Consider the following 18,396-nt stretch of genomic DNA (forward strand, 5'->3'; position numbering starts at 1 on the left):
TTATTTTTGTAAAACTGTAAAAGAGGTAGAAAACATGTAAACAGTTAACACAAGTATTTTTTTTATGAAACTTCCCTTAATGGGAGGCACGGTACTTTTAACGTTACAACACATTTTATTAACAGTCGGCTTCCGCTCTCTCCCGCCCAAACAACCTGGCCCTGATGCTGCCCCTAAGAAGTGGGCAACACCCCTTGACCCCAGTCCATATCCAGGCTGCCCGAGCGGGTACGGGTACGGTGTTTCGCACCCTACGGTCTTTTCAGGGGACCCACGTCAATGGGGAAACCCTGACCCCCGGAGGATCGCCACCGGTTACAGTAGTGGCGGGCCTGGGCCATCCCTTTCCTCCAGGCCCATCCTCCAAAACAGCCTCTCCGGAGGCGGCAACGGAATTAAGCCACTTATTTACATTCCACAAGTTTGTGGTTGCCCTGCAAGTTCTCGGGCGTGTCCGTAAGTAGTTCCTTACGCACGGTGCAAAGGGTCCCTACGGGGACAAACTTGCTGGCAACGGCCGGTTCAATCACGGTTGGCAATCAGGTTAACATCTCGGTTGATTACTTTTCATTTAACAGATTACGGTACTGGTGGTCCCAACGGGGACAATGGTGCAACGGAGGGACCACTGACTTACTGCTCGCTTTCTTGCTCCTCATCCGGCCCCGGGTGGAAAAACACGGGTACCAGCCCCTCCAGCGCATAACAGGCGCGACGGGGAAGGGCCGCCCGATATCCATTGTTTCTGCTCCGTGGAATGTAGGTGGCCTCCATGTCGTGCAAGCCGGCGACTCCCTCTTCCTCCGAGACAGGTTCCGTGTCCGGCCTGGAGTCACTATCATCCGTCCCGGCGCCAGGCGGGATGCCGCCAGCTGCCGCAGTCTCCGGGCTCTCCACTCTTTCGGCTGCCGCTGCGAGGGGGCGCAAGCCAGACGGACCAGCAGCGGCAGGGCGCGCGGGCAGGGAAGACGGAGGCAGTATGGGGGCCAGGGGCAGACCGGGTCCCTCAGCCGCAGCGGCCGGTCCCTCAGGGACACAGGGGCGTGGGTCACTCACCAGCTCCTCCATCATGGCCTCAATCCCGTACATCCGGGCGACCGCAGCTAACTCTTCCACCTCCGCGGCCCACTGCTCCATCAGAAGACATATCTGATTCCGGTAGCGCCGGCAGATCCCCGCCGTTCGGGCCCTGAGCCATGGCGCTGTTCCGGGCACCGGCTCCGTAATCTCTGCGTGGCTGGACGGGGCGGACATGTTGGTAGCGGTACCTTCCAGGAACCAAATATGGCCGCAGAGTCCTGGCGTCCCTGCTTCTATAACCGCGATTTACATGCGGCCGGACGCCATCCGCCCCTCTTGATCTTTTCTCAGCACCTCCTCTTCAGAGGCGGGGCTTAGGCTTTCGCGCCTCCACTGCTCGAGAAGATGCTCGAGCGGGAAAATCTTTGCGTCCAAGATGGCGGCTTCTGAAATTTTTCGGCCGGACACCGCCGGCGGGACACAAGGCGCACCTCTACCAGCCGGTAGAACGGTAAGATCCTGTTCGTGATGCCAAGTTTGTCGCGGGGAGGGCGCTGCGCTCACCATGCTCGGGTCCGGCGCTGCTGCGGCTGCTGCTCGGTGGCACAAGCGGTGGGCCGGATCCGGGGACTCGAGCGTCACTCCTCGCCCGTGAGTGAAAAGGGGGGGGTAGTTTGGGGTTTGGGGAGTTGGTCCGTGACGCCACCCACGGTTTGTGGTGAGGTTGGGACACCACTGCTGCTCTGGATGGGGATCCCGGGAGCGATGACAGGGAGCAGCCGAGATGTTGCTCTCCCCTCCGTGGGTAGGGGGGTTGGTGGTCCTGGGGCCCGGTGAGGTGACGGTGAGGCAGGGTTGGCGAGGTGCAGGGTCGCGGGGGCAGCGCGGTGCCAGGTAGCACGGTGGTGCTCACTCAGCCAAGAATGGACACAGAGTCTCTGGTAAAACAAACGACTGGATGGACGGGTCCCGCAGCCGGCTGCTGTGGTCACTCCCGGTAGGTTGGTGGTGGCTGCCTTTCCCTGCACCTGTTGTGTATCTTCGGTCCCGATGGCTTCCCGCCGGTAACCCGCTCCCCAGCTTGGATATGTGCCGGAGGAGCCCCTTTTGCCCGCAGGCTGTGGCCCTGGGAATTCTAGCTGTGGCAGTAGCTGTATTTCCCTTTCTCTGTTTGGACGGTTGCCTTCAATCGGGTCTTTGCTGCTAGGAAACCCTGGAGGTTCCGGTCGCTAACGGATTTGACCTGTTTAACGTTGACTCTTAGCCTGGTCGGGGTCTGCAGGCCCTGCCGGTTTGTGTTGGCTTCTCTTCGCTCCCCGGTCCGGTACCGGCGGGCCACCGCCTGTCCCCGGTCCTACGGTTCCGCGTCGATCGGCCTCTCCTGCAGACGGCCACCACCGTCTGCCAACCTTGCTCTCGGTGTCCAGCCCACGTACCCGGACACGGTCAGTCTGCTCCTCTACTACTACTTCACTCCTTCTCCTTCACTCTCTGAACTCCTCTCTTCTAACTAACTTCCTTTCCCGCCTCCAGGTGTGGACATCAGCCCCTGGAGGGAGGCAACAAGGATTTGTGTGTGACTGGTGTGCCTATCTCGGGGTGTGGGGTGTGTTGTTGCAGTACCTGTGACAACCTGGCTTGTCCAGGGCGCCACACTGGGAGCTTTATTAGGGTGTGGTGCTTTCCAATATGCTTAAGTAGGGAGCTAATTACTCCAGCTGAAAAGTACACAAACAGATACTGTTAGAATGGACAGTGCTATACGTCTGATGTCTCCTCCATCACCAACACCGCCTGTAGGATGAATACAGCAGTGCCTGGTGACAGAAGCAGATGTCGCAGGAGCTGAAGATGTGCCTTTCAATGAACTCTGCAGGAAGTTTGTTTCAAGCATCTTGGATCATCTGTGGATGTAGGCTTGAGCAAATCCTTCTGTTAATTTATGTAATTCCTACCAACACCTAGAATCAAAATCCTGTTAGTGTGGTTCATATGCATAATAGATATAAAACACAAATGGATAGAAAATGTGAGCCCATGTATATAAATTACATAATGTTTATTAATGAATATATTAGAATACAAAATGACAATAAATAAGTAGAATTCATAAATAAAATACAAGTACAAGAATTAAAGGTGGGACTTAGGTAAAACTGACCACTGCTGTTAAGATCCGGCTAATATTAATAAGAAGGCATGCGTGTATATACAATACAGACCAAAAGTTTCGACACACCTTCTCATTCAAAGAGTTTTCTTTATTTTCAGGACTCTGAAAATTGTAGATTCACATTGAAGGCATCAAAACTATGAATTAAAACATGTGGAATGAAATACTTAAAAAAGTGTGAAACAACTGAAAATATGTCTTATATTTTAGGTTCTTCAAAGTAGCCACCTTTTGCTTTGATTACTGCTTTGCACACTCTTGGCATTCTCTTGATGAGCTTCAAGAGGTAGTCACCAGAAATGGTTTTCCAACAGTCTTGAAGTAGTTCCCAGAGATGCTTAGCACTTGTTGGCCCTTTTGCCTTCACTCTGCGGTCCAGCTCACCCCAAACCATCTCGATTGGGTTCAGGTCTGGTAACTGTGGAGACCAGGTCATCTGGTGTAGAACCCCATCACTCTCCTTCTTAGTCAAATAGCCCTTACACAGCCTGGAGGTGTGTTTGGGGTCATTGTCCTGTTGAAAAATAAATAATGGTCCATCTAAATGCAAATGGGATGGAATAGCACGCCGCTGCAAGATGCTGTGGTAGGCATGCTGGTTCTGTATGCCTTCAATTTTGAATAAATCCCCAACAGTGTCACCAGCAAAGCACCCCCACACCATCACACCTCCTCCTCCATGCTTCACGGTGGGAACCAGCCATGTAGAGTCCATCCGTTCACCTTTTCTACAAAGACACGGTGATTGGATCCAAAGATCTCAAATTTGGACTCATCAGACCAAAGCACAGATTTCCACTGGTCTAATGTCCATTCCTTGTGTTTTTTAGCCCAAACAAGTCTCTTCTGCTTGTTGCCTGTCCTTAGCAGTGGTTTCCTAGCAGCTATTTTATCATGAAGGCCTGCTGCACAAAGTCTCCTCTTAACAGTTATTCTAGTGATGAGAAGGTGTGTCCAAACTTTTGGTCTGTACTGTACACTGCAGCAAAAAGACAATAAGTATAAATGAAAAATGCCTATAATGCAAGTGCTATATCCAATCTAGTAATTTATTTATATATACAAACCAAGAGCTATATCACTAAGAAGTAGGGGAAAACAGTATAGATCTGTAGATACTAAAGCTATTAAGAGGAAGAGTCTTAACAAGGTTTAGTGTATATATTGCACATACATTTAAGTATAAGTTAAGGAAAGGAATAACAATGCAATACCCGCAATGTACACCTATGCCAGTAAGAGAGTCAGAGCCCAGGCCCCTGCCGCACCCGACTTGCGTTTCACAGGGAATGCTTTATCCTGGAGTGACAGCTATGCCTGTGTGTAGCCTTAATAAAGGATGTAGGGTCCAATCTGAGGGTTAAGCAAGGGTATAGTTCATTAGTAATCACCTGGGTATCAGCGGTAACGTTAGAACGGAAATAAAACCTTTGACCCAACAGTATCATGTGACTGGAAATGCAGGGTTGCAAATACCTTCCAGTGTATGTGAAACCTGGGTAACTACTGGTAGACTACTGGGTTTGTGACCATGGAAACATCGGAGGCAAATAGAAAACACAGGACTGAATATGTTGCCTAGGCAGCGTGTCATGTGACCAGCTGCGACTCATGCGGCCATGGTAACACTGGATGCAGAAAGATGAAGTATGCACTGGGAAAATAAACTAATAGCAGGCAGTGGTAAAGAGACCACATCAAAGCAATAGCATGTGTGACGCCCAGGGTTATGGGGTACTCGGTCCCGGGCGTTGTATAGCAGTGGAAAATGTCACTTTGGTGGCCATTGCCCGATCCCGTGCCCTGGGTGCTTTTTAAAAGAGGAATATTTACAGGGGAGTTTTGAATAAAGTTTATACGTGACGCCACTTGCGGTTTTGCAGCTATGTGGATGGAGCCGCCGCTGCACAGTTTTCACTACTGGGGCTGGTGTTAGTGGCAGCCTGGATGTTAGGCCCTCTGCAAGCAGGGCCAGGCCCCAGAGGATAGGTGATGCAGATGGGTGTTGAAAGAATATAGGCCACACAAGTGGTTGCAGTGTAACTGGTTCCTTTACTCACTGTAAGCTGGAAACTGGTCACCCGAGGAAGGCTGGTCTCAACCGCAGGTCCCCTTAGTCCCAGTGCCGGTTTAGTGACCTGGTGGCTTCTTTCCCCTGCACCTGTCTTTGGTTGGTGGGTCCCCGTGGATTGGAGCGGCTGGGGATCCCCTCCTGGTAGTGTCTTACAGCAGTCCGTATGACGGTAGCATGAACCCTGTGGGGTTGGAGTCTCTGGTCCTGTCCCCGGTTCTCCCGTTGCTACTGTGTCCCGAACTTCAAGATCAGTGAGGTCCTTGATGGTCCCCTCACCGTGCATATTTTATCAGGTCTGCCTGGAGCGTTTGTCTGACCTCGGATTCTGTACTCCGTTGATGCGTAGTTCCGGGAGTACTCCACCATACTCCACTGGCAACTAACCGCCTAGGCCCTCAGGTTACTGTTTCACTCTGGTCAGTGCGTCTGCTTGCTTTCTCTGTCACCGACTTCTGTCGACTACTGTGTCTGACTGTCCACTGTCTGCCCCTCCCACTTGGTCGTCTAGTGGACTGGATTGGCTTCACCCCTAGGCAGCCATTCATTGGTCCAACCCTAGCCTGGTACCATTCTATGGGGGAATAATTGGGGAAAAACAGGGATTATATGGAGTGTTTGGTTGTTACCGTCACTGATCTTCTGGATCCCTGGTGGGGATGCAGTACCTTGTAGCTCCCTGATGGCTTCAGGGGCAATACACATGCATATTGATTAGCGCATATTAATAAGCGGAACAAGCAATGGTAAAGAGAGGTGTCAGAACATACGGCATCCTAGTGATAACATGCAAGCTGATGGTATAAACTGCATGATTTCAGTAAAAGGACTAAATGCATTGTCATAGTGATACATACAGTATATTCCAAATAAAAGTAAGCTTAAAGAGGTTGTCCACTACTGGAACACCCCCTTCTGATTCCACATTTCCCCCAGGTAAAATAATAAAGCCTATACTCACCTCCCATACCGGCGTTCTTCCAGCAATGTCCAGAATCACGGTGTTGGGGCTCATGTGGGGTTGTGACATTACATGAGCCCCGTATCCCATCAGTGCCAGCTTTTTTCTCCCCACCTTCAGACCAAACGAACAATCAACAGAAAGTGAGAGCAGCTGCAATGCTCACTTCCTGTTAATTAACTCATTTGGTCCAGAGGCGGGGAGAAGGAAGCCGGCACCGATTGGAAGCAGGGTTTGCATAATGTCCCAACCCCACATGAGTCCCGATGCTGCAATACTGGACACCACTGGAAGAGCACCGGTGTGGAAGGTGAGTAAAGACTTTATTATTTTACCTGGGGGAAATGTGGAATCAAAAGGGGTTGTCCTAGTAGTGAACAACCCCATTAAAGTGAAACAAATAGTGTACAATTGTGCCGCGCCCGCGACAGCCGACAGGCTGCTCGGACCCGGATCCGCAGTGGCTCGACGGGTCCCGGACCCGAGGCGGGGTCGCGCGGCCTCTCGAAATAAAAAGGGAGAGATTTTGGTGTTTTTGGGATAGTGTTCGTGACGCCACCCACTGTGTGTTGTAACGTGAGGGACCACCGCTGCCGGTTTGGGGAGCCCGGGAATGCTGGTGCATGGCAGCTGAAGTTGTTAACCCCTCCGTGGGCAGGGGAGTGCTGTCCCGGGGCCCGGTGATGGATGGCGTGGGGAACTCGTTGGGTGCAAGTGGGGTAACATGTACTCACACAGTCCAAAGTCACTAACGCTGACACCAGGTAAACCAAACTCTTGAGCACTCTGTGGTCCTTGTACAGGCACGCTGGGTTCGTGTCCTCTTGGTGCTGCTTGTTTCCCCTCTGCTTTGTCCCTTGGTACTGTGTGTCCTACGTGTGGATCCCTTACACTTGAAGCATTTCGGGTCCCAATCACCTGCATGGCTAGCAGGGTGAGCTTGCTCTCAGGGTTCACGCTTGGGATTTTCTGGATGGTTGTGGGAAGTCCTATCCCCCTCGTTGCACTAGTACCCCGATTCTGGAGCGGGTGGGGAATGGTTCCTGAAGATTCCGTTCCAGTCGGGTGAATTACTGGGCTGCGTGAAGCTACTTCCCAGCCTGGGGTCCGCGTACCCCGTCGTGCCCTGGTCCCTGCCCAGGTGTAGCACAAGGCAGCCGGCCTACTCTCTGTAGCAGCACCGTACTCCCTGCCACTACCCCCTGCGACCGGGGTTCCAGCTCCTTCTGGCCAGGCCAACATCTGGCACCTGGGACGGGTACAGGAGCTCAGCTCCAAAGCGTGACCTGGACTGTCACCGCTGTCTCTCGTTCCACCTCCACTCTCCACAACTCACTCTCTGCACTGACACTTCTGCCCTCCTTCTACTAGCCCTCCATCTGGGTGGCCCTATTCCCCTCAGGCTGCCCAATGGGTGTTTGGTGGGTGTGGTGCAGAATGTTCCTCAGGATTTGTGTACATCTGTTGATAGCAACACCAAAGTGAGGAGGAGTGGGTACCATGCAAAAGGACAGGTTGCACGGCACCCTTGTGACGACCTGATAGGCCAGGGCGTCAAACAATGCAAAAACAAAAAAAGGCATTGTGTGACCAACAGCCAAGTGTGCAGCAACATATTACATTAAGCATATTAGAGAGACCAAGAAAAGAACTGTACACTCCTCTGTGATACAAGGCATATATAAAAGGTATGGGCACAACACTTGAACATTGTAGGTATGGAATATTTGTCTTCAAAGTATATTTTTACTGCAGACTTCTCTAGGGGAGTCTTCTGCTATTGGACTGGAAACAGTGGCGATCCGAGTTGCCTGGCTTAAGGTCTGGTACTCACTACGGTGGGGTAGGGGTACTCCGCTGTCCCATCCTGCCCTTGAGTCTCTAATACTGGCTTTCGATCTTGCCACAACCACCCCCGTCTTTGAGCCTCCGATGTTAAGCAGACTTGCACACAACTACTCTCAAGGTGACTCTAAAGGCCACTTTACACATAGCGACATCGCTAGCGATGTTGCTGCCGATCGCACCCGCCCCCGTCGTTTGTGCGTCACGGGCAAATCGCTGCCCGTGGCACACAATATCGTTAGTCCCCGTCACACATACTTACCTGCCTAGTGACGTCGCTGAGAACCGCCTCCTTTCTAAGGGGGCGGTTCGTTCGGTGTCACAGCGGCGTCACTAAGCGGCCGCCCAATAGAAGCGGAGGGGCGGAGATGAGCTGGCAGAACATCCCGCCCACCTCCTTCCTTCCTCATTGCGTGCAGCCGCAGGTAAGGGGATGTTCCTCGTTCCTGCGGTGTCACACATAGCGATGTGTGCTGCCGCAGGAACGACGAACAACCTGCGTCCTGCAACAGCAACGATAATTGGGAAAGGAACGACGCATCAACGATCAACGATTAGGTAAGTAATTTTGATCGTTAACGGTTGTTCCTGCATTTCACACACAACGACGTTGCTAACGAGGCCGGATGTGCGTCATGAATTCCGTGACCCCAACGACATCTCGTTAGCGATATCATTGTTTGTAAAGTGGCCTTTACTCAACAACCCTGTGTATTTTCCATCTGAATCCTTATATCATATCTAACTCCTCTCATTATTCTTAACTGTCTACTATCTCACTACCCCATCATTAGGTAATCGTCAATACCTTGCTATGGAGCAGTACTTATGACTAGGTGGCCACGTACATAAAAATAAGCATTAACACATTATTCACATCAACAGTATTCACATCATTGTCTTGTGGCGACGATTGACGTCTTTAGGCCAGGGCCTTCAGCACCCCTTTACACATATAAACTGTGTGATTAAAAATCTAATCTCTGGTGTGACTGGGGCCTGAGCTCTGACACTTTTAATGGCATAGGCGTACATAACGAGCATTGCATTGTGATTCTTTTCCTTTGCTTTTAACTATATGTGCTTTAATAGCTTTAGAATCTACAGAGCTATACTGTTTTCCCCTTCTTAGTGATATACAGTACCTCTTGGTCCGTATACATAAAGAAATTACTAGATTGGATATAGCACTGATAGTGCATGATCAGTTCATAGCTACCTGCATTTTTCAGCATCGTCAAGTCTGTACATAAAGATACAGAAGGCTTTGTGAAAGCCCATAGCCACAGACAATCTGTAGTTAGGTCTCAAAGATGTCTGGAACAGCCTCCCTGCTGAGTTCCTTAAAACTGTGTATAGGTGTACTTTGAAGAACTGAAGCTTCTGTAGGCAAATTAATTCAAAGGATGAACAAATAGAAACAAAATTTTTGAAACGTCAATTTATTCAATAACAAGTTTGAGCGCGTTGTGCAGAAATACACACGCTTAGGGTACTTTCACACTTGCGTTGTTGTTTTTTTTGGCACAATCCGCTGTCTTGGGAAACAGTGGAATCCGTTAATGGATTCCGCTGTTTCCCTGAGACTTGCATTGATGACGGATTGTGCCAAAAGTACCTGCGTTGCTTCCGTTGGCCGACGCTCCGTTGCTTCCGCCGAGCGGAAGCAACACAGAATGTAAGGGTACTTTCACACTTGCGTTGTTTTGGTTTTTTTGGCGCAATCCGCTGTCTTGGGAAACAGCGGAATCCGTTGACGGATTCCACTGTTTCCCATAGACTTGCATTGATGACGGATTATGCCAAAAGTACCTGCGTTGCTTCCGTCGGCCGACGATCCGTTGCTTCCACCGAGCGGAAGCAACGCAGAATGTAACGTTAAATGCTTGCATCAAAATGACGCCAACCAACGGATTCTGTTGGTTCCATTAAAATTTATAATGGTTCCCTATGGTAGCGGATTCCGTTGCTAAGTGCTTAACAACGGAATCCGCTGCTGGATTCCGCTAATTTCTACTGAGCATGCCCAGAATGAAAAAAAATGAAAAAAAGCAGAGCAGACGGATTCCGTTAGACGGACGCCTAACGGACGCCAAACGGATGCAACGGTCCGTTATTTCACAGGAATCAGCTAACAGATTACTGTGAAATAACAGATCCATTGCATCCGTTGACACCACAAAAATAATGGATGCGTCAAAATGACGCAGCAACGGACCCAGCGGATTTCGCCCAACGCAAGTGTGAAACTAGCCTTACACGCCTTAGCACTGCATGCTATCAATGACGTTATTAATGGCTGTCTGAGGAATAATCTGCCATGCTGAATGCACTAGGGCATGTACAGTAAGTTAAGATCATATGCTTGAAGCTACCTTTACCGACCAATGATGTCCCAGATAGGTTTAATGTGAATCAATTCCGGACACGCTGCAGGACATGATAGTATATTAAGGATATGTAGACTGTTCAATGTAGCAGGAGCAACGTGCTGCTTAGCATTTTCATGTACAAAAGTGACTCCTGTGACAGTTTTACACTGTCTCGTGAAGGCCATTTCACTGCATTGTCCACATGGTCTCCAGACCAAAATCTTTGTGCCAGAGACAGAAGTGGGGCTCATTGCTGAAGAGGATAAATCTCCACTCTAGCCTCAGTTTCCATCTTGCTCTGCACCATGATAGCCTTTGAAAGCGGTCATGTCAGGTCAAATGAACACCTTTTGCCTGTCTGGCTTGTAGCCCAATGTCGTGCAGACACATGACACTTGACGCTTTACGGTATGTGCGCATGCTACAGAAACTTTCTGTACCAAAAATGCACCTTGTGACTGAAAAACACAGGAAAAACGTTTTTTGGGGTGCAATTTTTTTTTTGTTGGGAATTGAATGGCTGGAAGGGCTAAAAACGCAGGGAAAAATTACCAACAATTGACATGCTGCTTCTTTTCTCTGAACCAAAAACTGCAGGGAAAAAAAGAAGCAATGTGCTCATGTGACGCCCTGGACTAGCCAGGTAGTCACATACATACCAACATACACACCCCCCACCCTAGACAGTTACCACAGTCAATCAAAAACCCTTGTTGCCTCCCTCCTAGGTCTGATGTCCACACCAGGTGGGGCGGAGCCAGGCAGTTGGCCCCACCCACCAAGGAGTTCACAGGCCTGGAGGCGGGAAAAGTGGGAGATCAGTTTTGGAGGTGGAAGTGAGAGGAGTAAACACTTCAGGTGTCTGGGTAGGAGCCCAGGCACTGACAGCAAGGTTGGCAGATGGTGGTGGTCGTCTGCAGGAGTTGGTGGAACTCTGTAAGGACCGGGGTCGGGCGTTGGCCCGCCGGTACTGAACCGGGGAGCGGAGTGAAGCTAAGCACACAGGCAGGGCCATCGGACCCCGACCAGGCTTGGAGCCGCCGTCAATAGTCAAATCCGAGTGTGACAGGAACCCCAGGGGTTCCCCAACAACCAAGTCCCGACAGAAGGCAACAGTCCCCACCGTGAGGCTATACAGCCACCGCCACCGGCTAGAGATCCAAGGGCCAGCGCCTGCGGGCAAAACGGGCTCCTATGGCACCTATACGCCGGGGAGCGGACTACCGGTGGGCAACCACAGGAGTCAGAACATTCTAAAAGGTGCAGGGAAAGACAGCCACCATCAGCCGTCCAGGGAGAGCACAACAACAACACTGCAGCCGGCTGCGGGACCCGTCCATCCGGCCGTTTTGGTTTACCAGAGACTCTGTCAGTGATTGCCTGAGTGAGTACACCAATGCCGTCTGGCACCGCGCCAAGGAGTCCCTGCACCCCAGCCATCCAGCCTCCCCGTTACACCACCGGGCCCCGGGATCTCCAACCCCCTACCCACGGAGGGGACAACATCCTCGCTGCTCCTTACCATCTCTCCCAGGATCCCTGTCACTAGCAGCAATTGTGCCATCATCACCACATCCCGTGGGTGGCGTCACGAACTCTCTCCCCAAACAAACCATCCCTTTTCACTCACGGGCGAGGAGCGCTGCTCGAGTCCCCGGGTCCGGCCCACCGCTCGAGCCACCGAGCAGCAGCAGCAGAAGCCCCGGACCCGTGCATGGCGAGCGCGTCCCCCTCCGCCCGCGACACTCACAGCCTTTCTGATTTCTCATAGACTTTGATGTGTTAAGGCTAGACATGCAGGTTTATGCAACAAATTGCATGATAAACTGCACCAAAAGTACATCAAAAACTGCACTGTGCACACAGGGCCTTAGGTTTGGTATGCAGCATCTAATTCACCTTGCAGTACAGAATGGATTACTTCTTTACTGTTCTTTAAATATAACAAGACCATATAGGTAATGCCATGAAGAGGCCATCATAATGGAATGTCACACTGGTCTCATTTTCAGGAGTATGGTGTGGAGTTGTATAATTTGCAGTAGCTAGATCCCTGTAGTCTTCATTCCAGCTACACTGACTGGCGTTACATTAATTTGGCCAGTAGTATGGCCATTCCTTCAAAAGGTCCAAGTGATTAATACAATACCAGGCCATACAAAATGTACAAGACAATACCAGGTCTCATGCTACTGTGTGCTGCCTGCATGGTTACCATGACCTTCAACATTTCCTGACTTGTCTCTCGTTAATCACATCTGAAATATCATTGGTCTGAAATTGTTAAAGGAGCGCCCAGAAGTGGATCTTAATAATTTGTGTGCCCAATTGCTATCAGCATGGTAAAACATTCCTCAAACAACAATTAATAACCTCATTAATAGTATACCAAGGTGTGTAAGTACTGTCTGTCATTACATGTCTTACACAGGAGATAAACTGTTCTAAGCTATTGTGGGGCTTTTTTATTCTTTACACTGTATGTTTCAGCCTCCTTATGATTAGTCATATTGATCAGGGTTGCCATCTGTCCAGAAATTCTAGGACAGTCCATAAATATAGGGCACTTTTTTCTCATTCTGTAAAAAAACTAGACGAATCACTGGTCATACTCAGACTTATTAAAACGATATCCTAAAATTTATACGCAAAGGGCACATATCTGCATGTGTGGTGGTCATGCCCGCCAATAAAACGTTTTAGGGATGGAGTCATAAATTTAGCTAACTAAATATCTTTATTTCCTGTGGCATCAATGCCAGAGCTAGCAATGCGATCCCTAGGGGATTTCTCTGTCTCCAGGCAAAGAAGGCCTTAATTAGACATGTATTGTCTGTGGCTTGGAGGTTGATCCCAAGGTACTGGAGGTAGGAGAAGTCTCTGTCGTGTGCTGAATTGGTGTTCGAATTTAACAACAAATTAAGGATGGAAGACCTAATAGGTCAGACCTATGGTCTGTCAGACAAGGTATATGACACGTGGTCACCCTGGATCATGTTCCAAGACTCTCCAAACATGGCTGAGTGGTTAAACTCATAGTAGGGAGGTTGGATAGTTTGACACATCTTTTGTCAGCAACACTCTTTTTCTGAAGGTTTTGTGTTGATTTGGATTGGGGTGGCCCCCCAGATGAGATTTAACCTCTATTCCTACTTCTTTTCTCTTCTCCTTACCCTTTTTGCTATACCTCCTTTTTCCTTTTTTCTCTCCCTTCTTGCCTTTTGTGTGGTTCTCTATGGAAGTTTTGCTAATTTAGCAATGAACCATGTTGGTGGAAGTTGTTTGGTATCTGGATTTGGATATTCAGTGCGAATAATAGAGAGAGTTATTAAAAGTATTATATACTGTACATTAAGTGGACACGCACAAGCAGGTGGAGGAATCCTCCTAAATCCAGCTCACCCTGTGCACTTGGAAGTCCTTTTAGATGGTACCCGTAAAATCTCCAGCCAAGAGGTAAGCACAAAAATTCAGGAATCCGGCACAGCATCTTCATAAAAAAAAATTTTTATTGATCAATTGAAATCCAATAAAATGGACAAGATGCGTTTCGGGGACACCCTTGTTCACAATCCGATTGTGAACAAGGGTGTCCCCGAAACGCGTCTTGTCCATTTTATTGGATTTTAATGGATCAATAAAATTTGTTTTTTTATGAAGATGCTGTGCAGGATTCCTGAATTTTTGTACATTAAGTGGAGTATTGTTTCTCTCCTTGCTTAATTGTTCATAAATGTTACTTGATTTGGAGATGACTCTTTCAATTGAATGAAATTTGATTTACAAAAAAAATGTACACGCAAATATCTTGGCAATTTGGAGAAAAAACAAAAATAAAATATATGGTTTATTCAACTCTGCAGCCACTGTCCCATTATGTGGCCAGTCTAACATGCTCAAACTGGTGAAATGTCTGCTTTCTAAAAAAAACCAAAAAAACAATTAAGCGATGGCAGCTAACAACACCGCTCTGTATGTCAATGGTCATGGTAAATGATATTGCCATCTTCTCTATGACAGGGACCGTGTCCCCCTGCTCTCTAACTCTGCCCAGGGCACATCCCGGTTTGCCCACCTGCCTACACCCCTACAAAAGCTAAAGAAATATAGGTGCACTTGTTCCAGCATTGTACACTGTCATTTTTTTTATCTTTACAGAGACAACCATTGATGGATTCAACAACCTTTGGAATAGATAGAATCTCTTCCTATAAACTTCACCCAAGCAGTTCCCCTTATACAGCAGAGGAGGCTCCAGCAAGTAAGTGCTGAATAAAATCAACTCGACCATGTACTGCTAGGGTTAACAGAAACATAAGTATTGGCGAAGTGTGCTAGATATTTCACTGAAATTACCTTCTACCATATTGATTTTTAAAGAGGAATACATGGCTTCTATGCTATCAGTGCAGATAATGAATAGAATAGAAAATAGAGTGCACTGAGACTATGCTGTAATTATGAAGTAATAGCAATTTACTTCATTACATTTGAAAGGGCCAACATATTCCAACGTTCTGTACAAAATATTAGAGGATACAACAGATGATGATGAGGCACTGCCCATGAGGGAGTTAAGGCTACTTTACACACTGCGATATCGGTCCCGATATCGCTAGTGTGGGTACCCGCCCCCATCTGTTGCGCGACACGGGGAAATCGCTGCCCGTGTCGCACAACAGCCGTCACACATACATACCTGTCCGGCGACGTCGCTGTGACGGGCAAACCGCCTCCTTTCTAAGGGGGCGGTCCGTGCGGCGTCACAGCGACGTCACTGAACAGCCGCCCAATAGCAGCGGAGGGGCGGAGCTGAGCGGGACGTAACATCCCGCCCACCTCCTTCCTTCCTCATAGCGGCCGGGAGGCAGGTAAGGGGAGCTTCCTCGTTCCTGCGGCGTCACACACAGCGATGTGTGCTGCCGCAGGAACGAGGAACAACCTCGTTACTGCTGCAGTAACGAGATTTGAGAATGGACCCCCATGTCGCCGATTAGCGATTTTGCACGTTTTTGCAACGATGCAAAATCGCTTATCGGTGTCACACGCAACGGCATCGCTAATGCGGCCGGATGTGCGTCACGAATTCCGTGACCCCAACGACTCCGCATTAGCGATGTCGCAGCGTGTAAAGCCCGCTTTAGGCTATTTCCAAAGAAAAGAGCTCATCACATATCAATATTTAAGGGAAAAGACTAGGTATTAAAGAGGACCGACCACCAGGATTTTCCTATATAAACTAAAACCAGTGCTAGACTGGCGCTAGGATGATGATTTTAAACATGCCTATAGTTGTGAGATCGGATGTATGCTTTCTGAAATACAGGCAAGTAAAGTTTGTAAAATGCACTGTTATTGTTATTTGATGAGAGGTGCTGGTGCTGCAAAATATCTAATTGGTGGGTCGGGTTTTGCTAGTTATTCCCACCCCTGTCTGCCTGCCTGTCCTTCCTCCCCCTGTCTCTGTTATTACAGGGGGAGGAACGAGGGAAGAAGGACAGGGGGGTAGAAGACAGACAGGGGAGGGAATAACTAGCAAAATCCGACCTACCTATTAGATATTCTGCAGCACCTATCATCAAATAACAATGTATTGCACAAACTTTATTTGCCTGTATTTCAGAAAGTATACATCCGATCTGACAACTAATGGTATGTATAGAATCAGCATCTTAGTGCCAGTATAGCACTGGCTTTAGTTTATATAGGAAAAGTCTGGTGGGTGGTCCTCTTTAAGTGCAGGTGTATCACTGTGAACAGCAATGTATATGTGTAAACACAGAGGTTCTATGTATGCCCATTTTAAGAGATCAGAAAAATTGTGAAAATATTAGAAAGATGTATACATAAAAAAATGACAAATGACCATATCCAGTGAGGCGACATTGTATTTTTGATTGAAAAGTTGTGTTTTATAAAGTTTTAGTAGAATAGTGGGGGAAATTTCCTGAATCCCTATCTAACCTGTCTAAACGTAGACTAAAAAGTCTTCAAATGGGCCTTATTTATTATACTAGCTCATGCATGCTGTTAGACAAAACTGTCTATAGATGTACTCAATAAAACTTTACAAAACCTATTTCTTCACCAGTAATTCAGATCAAGTAGTTGGTGCTATTTTGGTGCACGCTTTTGAAATTCAGGTGAGCCAGCTTTTCTTGCCAAGTTGTGACTTTCCAATAAGCCACGTTTCCTTGATGAGGGACGCAGAAAAAGTGTCTAAAATACAGTATGAATGTAGTGCACGACATGTACAACGGCTTTTTGTGACCAAATTCAGCCTGAATTATGGTGCATTGAGATTAGTACATTTCCTACTACTTGTCAGTTCCCAGAAAGCTCTTTATATTATACACATGAGAGTGGAGAATGTTTTCTGAACCTCCTAAATGCTAAAATCAGTATCCCAGTGTCATCCACCGAACACTAAACAGTTTGGTCTGACAGATAACAAAAGCCTACAGTAGTTAACGGGAATCAATCAATAGGTTTTTGCCATCTAAACTGAGAGATTCATGATGCAGAACTAGAGACCCTCATTCCAATAATGTTTGCTGCTTGCTGTAGTTTTTATAAAGTCACTATTTTATTGGCAGATTATAACTAGATGACTATGGTAATAAACCTTTACTGCCATGTAGTATTCCATACTCCTGAACTTTGTATAACCCCATCCCCACCATTGATTGACAACTTTCTATGTACACTGTGCATAGGCAGGAAACTTCCCATCAGTGGAGGAGGCAGGGTTACACAGAGCTTATAAGTATTAAAGACTACATGGTCAAACAGGTGTACTATTCCTCCAGTGATACAGTGATTTTATCAAAACTACAGCAAACAGCCCTGAAAATGATGTCACTGGAAACAGGGTCTCAGCCCCAACATCATGCTGCTGTCAGGTTACATAACAAAAACCTGGTGACTAATCCCCTTTAATGTACAGATGCTACAATCTACTTCAGAGAAAACATAATTTTTATAAATCAACATTGGAACTAAATTGACTTAACGTTTTGTATGTTTTATTTCAGGACTTTCTGCTGTTTCCCCTCCATCTCCTATCACAAGCAGCACAATCTTCCCTACTGATTTTCCAGCTACAGATGTTTCTACTTTAGATGGCATATCAATTCCTGTGTCCATTACAATGCAGCCACTGCCCTTTTCACACCAGCACAGGATCAATGCATCCACTCGCTACCCTCAAATACCATTTGTTAATGTGGACAATTATGGGTTCCAAAGAAATTATCATAGCTGTGGATCACCATGGACATTTGAAAGTTTACGTCCTGTGTACCACTACTAGATTGTACAAATGAATTAAAGTATTCTTCAGGTCACTTTTTGCAAGATCATTTCTTCCAGTAAAGGCCACGTCTCACTAAGCAACATCGCTAGCAACATCGCTGCTGAGGCACGACTTTTGTGACGCAACAGCGATGTTGCTAGCGATGTTGCTGTGTGTGACATCCAGCAACAACCTGGCCCCTGCTGTGAGGTCGCTGGTTGTTGCTGAATGTCCTGGACCATTTTTTAGTTGTTGCTCTCCCGCTGTGAAGCACACATCGCTGTGTGTGACAGCGAGAGAGCAACGATCTGAATGTGGAGGGAGCAGGGAGCCAGCTTCTGCGGACGCTGGTAACAAAGGTAAATATCGGGTAACCAAGAAGCCCTTTCCTTGGTTACCCGATATTTACCTTCGTTACCAGCGTCCGCCGCTCTCACGCGGCGAGTGCCGGCTCCCCGCTCCCTGCACACATAGCCAGACTACACATCGGGTAATTAACCCGATGTGTACTCTGGCTAGGAGTGCAGGGAGCCAGCGCTAAGCGGTGTGCGCTGGTAACCAAGGTAAATATCGGGTTGGTTACCCGTTATTTACCTTAGTTAGCAAGTGGAGCATCGCTTCCACGCGGCGCTGCTGGCTGGGGGCTGGTCACTGGTTGCT

At 48.1% G+C, this 18,396-nt stretch overlaps 1 protein-coding gene across 1 annotated transcript in view; it reads left to right on the forward strand.

Annotated features, from left to right (window-relative positions):
* The window catches only part of PAX4 (paired box 4), a 154,090-nt gene extending 136,336 nt beyond the window's left edge, over positions 1 to 17,754 (forward strand). Inside the window, 2 exon segments of the mRNA XM_075343539.1 lie at positions 14,601 to 14,733; positions 17,477 to 17,754. Of these exon segments, the coding sequence (XP_075199654.1) occupies positions 14,601 to 14,733; positions 17,477 to 17,754 (411 nt within the window).
* Positions 17,755 to 18,396: the final 642 nt, after the last annotated feature.

This window comes from Anomaloglossus baeobatrachus, chromosome 4 (assembly GCF_048569485.1).
Source record: "Anomaloglossus baeobatrachus isolate aAnoBae1 chromosome 4, aAnoBae1.hap1, whole genome shotgun sequence".
Taxonomy (NCBI): Eukaryota; Metazoa; Chordata; class Amphibia; order Anura; family Aromobatidae; genus Anomaloglossus; species Anomaloglossus baeobatrachus.